The 8,948-nt window shown below is 57.9% G+C and overlaps 1 protein-coding gene across 1 annotated transcript; it reads right to left on the bottom strand.

Moving 5' to 3' along the window:
• Positions 1 to 1,942: 1,942 nt before the first annotated feature.
• On the bottom strand, positions 1,943 to 5,430 carry GSC2 (goosecoid homeobox 2). Its single transcript, XM_016939700.3, has 3 exons — positions 4,982 to 5,430; positions 4,610 to 4,863; positions 1,943 to 4,042 (listed from the first exon to the last, which is right to left on the bottom strand). The coding sequence occupies exons 1-3, from the start codon at positions 5,238 to 5,240 to the stop codon at positions 3,938 to 3,940; spliced, it is 618 nt and encodes a 205-aa protein (XP_016795189.2). The 5' UTR covers positions 5,241 to 5,430; the 3' UTR covers positions 1,943 to 3,937.
• Positions 5,431 to 8,948: the final 3,518 nt, after the last annotated feature.

Below are 8,948 nucleotides of genomic sequence, written 5' to 3' on the forward strand. Positions count from 1 at the left end.
AAAGGGCCTTAAAACAATTTTTTTTTTTTTTTTGAGACGGAGTTTCGGTCTTGTTGCCCAGGCTGGAGTGCAATGGCATGATGTCGGCTCACCGGAGTTCCCGGGTTCAAGGGATTCTCCTGCCTCAGCCTCCCGAGTAGCTGGGATTACAGGCATGGGCCACCACGCCCGGCTAATTTTGCATTTTTAGTAGAGACAGGGTTTCTCCATGTTGGTCAGGCTGGTCTCTGGATTACAGGCGTGAGCCACCGCGCACGGCCAAAACAATCTTTTTTTTTTATATATAGTTATCTAACAAAAGATAAAAGAAAGAACAAGACAGTGGTTCGATTAAGAAATGTCTAAAGATTATTCTGTAATCCCAGCACTTTGAGAGGCCAAGACAGGCGGATCACCTGAGGTCAGGAGTTCTAGACCAGCCTGGCCAACAAGATGAAACCCCATCTCTACTAAAAACACACAAAAAAATTAGCTGGGCATGGTGGTGGACGCCTGTAATCCCAGCTACTCGGGAGGCTGAGGCTGGAGAATTGCTTGAACCCAGGAGGCGGAGGTTGCAGTGAGCTGAGATTGCACCATTGCACTCCAGCCTGGGTAACAAGAGCAAAACTCTGTCAAAAAAAAAAAAAAAAGATTATTGGGCCCCCAAATGCCAGAGTGGGCTTCCCAGAAGAGGGATCATTCTCATTCAAGGCCAGGCATGGTGGCTCACGCCTGTAACCTCAGCACTTTGGGAGACCCAGGCAGGTGGATCACTTGAAGTCAGGAGTTTGAGACCAGCCTGGCCAACATGGTGAAACCCCAACTCTACTAAAAATAAATAAATAAATACAAAGTGGTGGTAGGTGCCTGTAGTCCCAGCTACTCGGGAGGCTGAGGCAGGAAAATCACTCAAACCCAGGAGGTGGAAACTGCAGTGAGCAGAGATTGTGCCAGCCTGGGTGACAGAGTGAAACTCTGTCAAAAAAAAAAAAAAAAAAAAAATTAACATTCAAGTGGACCAGAAAATTGCCTCGGCATTTTTAAGGAATTTCTTCCCAAACGGAAGATGTGAATTGTGTTGGACAAATAAATTCTGCCCTGGAACAATTTAATACAATTTTGCTTTTGCAACATACAGGGATACCTTCATTCACTGAAGTGCAGCGTGCTGCTGCTGCCCTTGTAGGTGACAGTGCAATGGGGAAGACAGAGACACTTGTTAGATCATCACACAAACAGGTGTAAAATTGCAGCTGTGTCCGTGCAAGAAAAGCATTTGTACTTGGGGAATCTTGACCTAGTTCGGGAGGTCAGAGAAGTTTCCCCAGGCAGAAAGTGATTGCAGATTCGAAAGACGAACAAACCGGCAATGGTCAGGTGGAAAGAGCATGTGCAAAGGCCTAGTGGTGGGAGGGAGCAAGGCAAGTTCTAAAGAAGTCCTTTGGAAATGCAGAGTGCAGTGAGGTGTGAGATGATGCCAGAGAGGCAGGGCCAGGCTGCACAGGGCCTTGTAGGGTATGGTGAGGTGGTTTGTCTTTATTCTGAATTGAAGGGGCAGGCCAGGCACAGTGGCTCATGCCTATGATCCCAGCACTTTGGAAGGCCTAGGCCGGCGGATCGTTTGAGGTCAGAAGTTTGAGACCAGCCTGGCCAACATGGCAAGACCTCATCTCTACAAAAAACTTTTCAAGTTAGTCAGGTGTGGTGGTGCCCACCTGTGGTCCTAGCTACTCAGAAGGCTGATGGGGGAGGATCGCTTGAGCCCAGGAGCTGGAGGCTATAGTGAGCCATGATTGCACCACTGTACTCCAGCTTGGGTGATGGAGCGAGACCTTGTCTCAAACCAACCGACAAACAAAAAAGCAGAGCCAGTGTGGTGCAGGTGGACAAGATTGGAGACAGTTGCAGTGGTCAAGGTGAGAGGTGACGGTGGCTTACATCAGACTGGTGCAGTTAGAGCTGGAGAGATTCTGGATTTTATTGATTTATTGATAAACAGTAAAATTAACTTCCTGTCAGCCTGGGTATAGTGGATGATCAGGAGAGGGAGGGGTCCAGGGACCAGTTTTGGGTGGGCGGCTAGCTCTCTGGCTCATGTGCCTGGTTTGCACAGAAGAGCTCACTGTGGACAAGGTGACCTTAAGGAGTCTGTGGGCTTCAAGGGGACAGCTGGAGATAAATACCTGGCTCAGGGGAAGTGCCTGGCTTGAGATGTAAATGTGGCAGGAAGATGGGAATTGGAGTCTGAGGGTAAAAGATAAACCGGGAAGAGGGTGAAAATGAGAAGCGAGCGCCTGGGTGTGAGCCTGAAGGATGCCTATGTTAATAGCCTGCTGTGGGGGGTCAGCCTGCCAAGGAGCAGCTAGAGCTCAAGAAGCAAATTCAGGAGAGCAACACAGCCACTGAGCCCTGGAAGGTGGCGCTCCACAAGCTCTGATCGGGGCTCCCAAAACAATGACAGATGGCCATTCAACCAAGGAACTCAAGGGGCCTGGAGCCTGTGAGATGCGAGTGTCCCCAGCTGCAAGGGAGCTGACTGGGACACGGGCATGTCCACAGGTAGTCTGTTCAGTCCCCAAGGGCAAGACCAGGATTCAGGGAGAAGGGCTTTGTGTGCATGCTAGGGGTGGAGGCGGGGATGCTAGGGACACCCAGCAGTGTCAGGGCAGTTCTGACTGGGGACACCATGCTTGCTTGGTGTTATCCAAGCTGGCCAGCCTTGGGGTATCTGGGGAGCTGCAGCCCTGGCTTCTGCAGTCCTGCTTTTAGAGATGGACTTCATCTCTTGCAGGTAGAATGGCCCCATTCCCTGTAGGGCCTGTAAGGAGACAGAACGAGGTGCTCAAGCCAGCTGGGGGGGATGTGAGATGCTTTGGACCCACTGTAGGGCCTACTTGGGGAATCTAAGGCTTCTTTCCACTGTGCCTTTTGCCATGGGCCAGGATAAAGAAGGGGAGGGCAGGCATCTTCCCAGGCAGCAGGGGCGGGGTCTCCCCAATCCAACCTCCTCTTGCCCTACCCTAGGATGGCACAGATTGCTGTGAGGGAGTCCGAGCCCACAGCATGAAAACCCCAGGAGGAAGCAGGGGACCCTCACCCATGGGCAGGTTCACAGTAGCCTAGGGGCCAGGGCTGGACCCCAGGGGTCCAAGGCCACCATCCGTGGAGCAGTCCCCTCTGCTGGGGAGCACCCTGGTGCAGAGACTGAGGATCGCTGAGCTGTGCTCCTCTCAAAGACAGCTGTATCCTAAATAACCCCTCGCTGGGAAGGAAGAAGAAGGGACAGCTCCTTGTTGGGTGTGGGAGTGGAGCCAAGGTGGACTTGAGACTCTGGGCGGCTTCTGTGGTATTTGAAGTTGCTTGTTTCTCAGTATCAGCGCGAGGCTCGAAGGTGAAGGGACTGTGGAGGGGCTCCTGGAATCGCTCCTGCGACCTTCTTATTCTACAGGTCCAGATACCAAGACCCAGCCCAGGGCCTGGGAAGCCTGCAACGCCAGGACTGCACAGACACGAACCCCATCCCCTCTCCCGCTGGGGGAGGACGAGCCAGGTCAAGTTAGGTCAATGTCCACATTGAGAAGAGGGTGGCCAGCATGTCCCAGGGTGCGGAGAGACGCTCCACTGCGGAGGATTCTGGGTCCCGTGTTGATACGGAGTGGTTCCCCTCCTGCGGTGGAGTTAGTGTCTCTCGGGGGGTAGGGGGCTGAGGAAACTGCTCTATGCCCCAGCCCACCCCCAAGGGACTCGCCACTCCCACTGCCGTGGAACACCAAGTACCGGGGGCCCGTCCCCAGCGCCACGGCAGCACGAGCTGCAGGAGGCAAGGGCTGTGGAGACGGGCGGAGGCGGCGGGTGTACTCTCCCAGCTCCTTTTCGGGTAGACCTGTCTTCTCTCAGCGCCAACTCCAAAGATCCCAAAAAGGGTGGCCGAGCCCAGGGGCAGCTCCTAGAGTCATCAGCAGCTCCCCTTGGGGGACTTCTTGACGCCGGGCAGGAGCCTCGCGGAAGCCGACGCGCGCTTCTGGTGTCGCCATTTGGCCCGGCGGTTCTTGAACCAGACCTGGGGATGGGGGGAATGCTCAGCCCTAGCCCCAGGTGCTGCGTCCCATCGGCTCCCGAGGGTCCCACAGGGACCGAGAGGGGAGCTTCGAGACAGGGATGTGGGCGGACGGCGCTGTAGAGCCGACACCCGGGCCGCGGCTGCGCGCCACCTGCCCTTATTCGCTGCGGACAGACTCGGTGGGTCTGGACGCGAGATGGGAACCCCCTTAGTACCCGCCCCAGCCTCCAGCTGGCGGCGACCAGGACGCCCCTTCTTGGGTTCCGGGCTCTTCTGAATTTCCCAAATTCTGGACGTGAACGCGCGCCTCTTTCGTCACCAGAGGAAAGTGTAAAACAAAGGAAAAGAAAAGTAGCCCTCCGGTTCCTTTCCCGCGGCACCTCCCTGCTCTCACCCGCTCCTCATACCCCCGGACGCCCAGCGCCGTCCAGGGACCTCCTCCCTCCGGCGCGCCAGGGCGGGGCTTGGGCCGAGGCCGTCTTTGCAAAGGGCGCCCGCCCGCCAGGACCCCAGTCCAGTGTAGCCGCGGCCCGCGCGCTCCGGGGAAAGGCTGGGCGGGGCACTCACCTCCACGCGCTCCTCGCGAAGGCGGATGCGGCCGGCCAGGCGCTCGCGCGTACTCACGTCAGGATACTGGTTCTGCACGAAAAGCGCCTCGAGCGCCTGCAGCTGCTCTTCGCTGAAGATGGTGCGGTGGCGCCTCGTGCGCCGCTGCGAACCCGGGCGGACCGCGCCCGGGAGCGCCCCGGAACCTCCGGCTGGCGCACCCAGAGACAAGGGCACCGCCGGTCCCAGCCTCAGCGGCCACGCCAGACGAGCGCCTAAGGAGCGAGGGCGCGGTGAGGCGCGGGGCTGGGGCCAAGCTCGGCACCCACCGCGCCGCGCCCCGGGCTCCGCCGGGCTCCGCCGGGCCCCGCGCCCCGCTCCGCGCCCACTCACCCAGCCCGGCGGCCGCCTCTGGGAGCCCGCAGGGCGCCGCGCGGGGGCCGCAGCAGCAGCAGCAGGCGCAGGGCGCAGCCTCGGGCGCCCCGGGCTCCTCTGGCTTCGCGGGGCTCTGGTGACCGGCAGGCTGCGGTGGGCAGGCGGCCCGGGCCGGGGGGCTCCGCTCGGGGAGGCTGGAGAGGATGTGCTCGATGGAGAAAGGGCAGGGCCGCCCGGCACCCCGGCGGCTCGCCGCGCCCCCAGCCGCTGCCGCCATGCCCGGCCCGGCCCGGGCGCCGCCGCCGCGGGAATATATACGTCGGGGAGGGAGCGCGCAGTAATCCCCGGGCCGGGCGTCCAGTCCACGCGGGTTAATCCCGCAGCGCCGGCCGCGAACGTGCTAATCCTCGACTGCGGCGGCCCTGCCTCGGCGCGCGGGGGCCGGGGGCGCTGCAGAGAGGGCGCCCTGTGCCCCCCACCCCGCCCCGCGTCCTCCTGCCCCACCCGCGCCCGCCGCTCAAGCTGGCAGGGCGACCTGCGGGGAAGGGGCGGAGGGCCGCCTCGCCGCCGCCCGCGGGGCTTGGCAGCCGCTCGGAGGGCGCCCCGACCCTGGCAGCTCCCCAGAGCGCGGCGGTGCCTCCCGGCCCAGCCTCTGGTGGCTCCCCCTCGTTCGGCCGGGCCTAATTCCTCGTCCCCTCTGGGGCCCTACTGTGGCGGCTCAGCACGCCTGCAGAAGCCTGGCCTAGCCGCCCACCCGAAACTCCTGGACCGCAGCCTCCATGGGGCCCAGCACCACCGGCAACCGCACGATCCCGCCGCGCTCGGGTCCCGAACCTGCCCGCCACCTCGGAGCCAGGGTCTCATGGCCCTGGAGGGCGTGAGAGCGCGGCAGGAAGCCTGGGCTGCCGGGTGCCCCCAGTTCTCCGTCTCCTCACCTGTGTCAAGGAGACCTCCCCGCCCCTTCCGAGGCCCCTCCTCGGTGCTTCAGAGCCGCCTGTCCTCCAGCTTTCCCACTGGTCCCAGAATCCCCGCGAAAACATCCAACACTGCACCTCGCCCTTCCCCGCACTGTCACTGCCCCCCAGAAGCTGTGGGCTCCCCCTCCTCGCTCTCCGCCCAGGCCAGTCCTCTGGCCACACCGTCCTCGGTCCCTTCTGCCACAGCGCAGGTGACCCGCACTTGGCTACATTGTTTCACCCTCAGTGAAGCGGCTCCTGGCAGCGGGACCGTCACTTCAGCTTAAGACCCTTTCCTCTTGACCTTTGAAAATACAGTATGGGACTCATAGCACAGAGAAACAGACGGCCTGGCTCATACTCCGTTGTCAATTTCTGGCCGTGTGACCTCCATAGTCGTCTTCAGCCTCTGGGCTTGGCTTTCCCAATCTGTAAAGTGTAGTGACTAGGTGTGAGACGGTTAGAACCTGGCCGCCTCCCCAGGGCAATGCGTATTCCTGCGCTCCTCCTGCCGCCAGCCCCTCTGCAAGACTCTGCCATCCCCACTCTGCTATCAGTGAAAGTGCTGTGGACATCACTGTGACCGAACCTGCTGATTTAATGTCTGTCACAAGAGCTCCCACATAGGGTTCCCAGGGGTAGTCTGGAGGCTCAGTGATGGAGCTGCCACCTCCATGAGTGGCTCTGTCAACCCCTCCTCCACCCACCTCTTGGTGGTAGAATGACTGCCACAGCCCCACACTTTTCATCTCCTCCCATGGTCCTTTGGATGGCCATGGATCCCTCCTCCCTCAGCAGACCTCCCTCACAGAACTGCATCTGGACCATCCTCCAAAATCAGAGTGCTGCTATGATGGGGGAGGCAGAGTCATTGGTCAGGAGAGCCAGCCCAACATTTGCTGAGCCCTCTTCCTCCTAGCCCTGGCCATTCCTTCATCCTTTCCCATTCTCACCCTCAATACCTATTCCAGCCTTGGAGCTCCAGACACCATCTTTGTGACAGTGACTCACAAGTGCACCTCCAGCCTGGCCTCTCTCTCTGCTCCAGGCTCTTGTTTCTGGAGCCTGCTCCATATCTCCATCTCCACCACCAATAAAGTTCTCCCAGTCACCGTGCCAGAAAGGAACTCAAGGTCTTCTCAAAATCCCTTTCTTACCCTATGTTCTCCACTTTTACAAATGGGCCACTGCCCACCTGTCCATCTCCAGTGCTCATTCTCTTCTACCTATTTGCCTCTGCGTGTGCCCTGCCTCTTTACCAGTCCACCTTGGTAAATAGCCCACTGTGGCACTTTTTAGAAAAGTTTATTTTCTATTTTGCATTATTTTTTGAGACAGGGTCTTGCTCTGTCACCCAGGCTGGAGTGCAGTGGTGTGATCACGGCTCACTGCAGCCTTGGCATCCTGAGCTCAAGTGATCCTCCTGCCCCAGCCTCCCAAGTAGCTGGGACTACAGGTGCACCACCATGCTCAGCTAATGTTTCTGTTTTGGGGGGGTTTTGCCACGTTGCCTACGCTGGTCTCAAACTGCCGAGCTCAAGCAATCCGCCTGCCTTAGCCTCCCAAAGTGTTGGAATTACAGGCATGAGCCACTGTGCCTGCCTGGCCTGCCCCCTTCCCTTTTTTTTTTTTTTTTTTTTTTTTTTGTGAGACGGAGTCTCGCTCTGTCGTCCAGGCTGGAGTGCAGTGGCACGATCTCAGCTCACTGCAAGCTCCACCTCCCGGGTTCACGCCATTCTCCTGCCTCAGCCTCCCGAGTAGCTGGGACTACAGGTGCCTGCCACCATGCCCAGCTATTTTTTTTTTTTTTTGTATTTTTATTAGAGACGGGGTTTCACCATGTTAGCCAGGATGGTCTCGATCTCCTGACCTTGTGATCCGCCCGCCTCGGCCTCCCAAAGTGCTGGGATTACACGCCCGGCCTTTTTTGTTTGTTTTTTTTACTTTTGAGACAGGGTCTCGCTCTTTCACCCAGGCTGGAGTGCAGTGGGTGACCATAGCTCACTGCAGCCTCTGAACACCTGGGCTTAAGAGGTTCTCCCACCTCAGCCTCCCAAGTAGTTGGGAGCACAGGCACACGCCACCATGCCTGGCTAATTTAAAAAAAATTATAGATAGCGTCTCACTATGTTGCCCAGGCTGGTCTAGAACTCCTGACCTCAAGCAATCCACCTGCCTCAGCCTCCCAAAGCTCTGAGGTTACAGGTGTGAGCCACCGTGCCTGGCCACTCTGGCGCCTCTGAAACATGCTGGCAGATTCTCTGACGCTGCTCCCTTTGGGAGTTTAATTGGGTTTCTTCCTGAAACATGGGCTGGCCTTCACGACTTGCTTGTAATCCATAGAATGCAGCAGAACTGACATCGTGTGGTTTCTGAGGCCAAGTCACACACAGAGTCACACAGATCAGATCAGCAACCCAACTCCTTCTCTCTGTCACACACATCTTGGGATGCTTGATCTTTACACCCAGCCACCATGCTGTGAGGGGCACAGGCAGCCTCGGGAGAGGATAGGCGTGTTCCCGCCAGCAGCACCAGCTGAAGGACCCATCCACCCCCTGCATGGGTCACCTACAAGTGAGTGAGGAAGCCTTCCAGATGGCTCTGGCCCCGGCCACCATTGGACTGCAACCACAGGAGACACCAAAACTGAGAATCCCCTCCCTGAGCCCAGTCAAGCCCCATGACTATGAAAGATAATAAAATAGATGACGCTGGGTGTTTTTACTGCACCAAGTTTGATGTGGTTTGTTATATAACTATAGATAAGCAGAACGGGATCTGGTACTGGAAGTGGGATGGGTGCTGCTGATACAAAACCTAAATCATGTGACATTGGCTTTGGGACGGGGCAGTGTCCAGGAGCTGGGAGGACCTTGCAGAGGCTGACAGTGGGGACTTAGAGGAAAGTGAAGAAATTGTTACTGGACGATGGAGGAAAGAAGACCATTGTTATGCAGTGGCAGGAAGTTTAGCAACATTGTCACCTGTAGCCAAATAGGAAATAGAAGCTAGATAGTATTCCCAAG

This window comes from Pan troglodytes, chromosome 23 (genome assembly GCF_028858775.2).
Source record: "Pan troglodytes isolate AG18354 chromosome 23, NHGRI_mPanTro3-v2.0_pri, whole genome shotgun sequence".
Classification (NCBI taxonomy): domain Eukaryota; kingdom Metazoa; phylum Chordata; class Mammalia; order Primates; family Hominidae; genus Pan; species Pan troglodytes.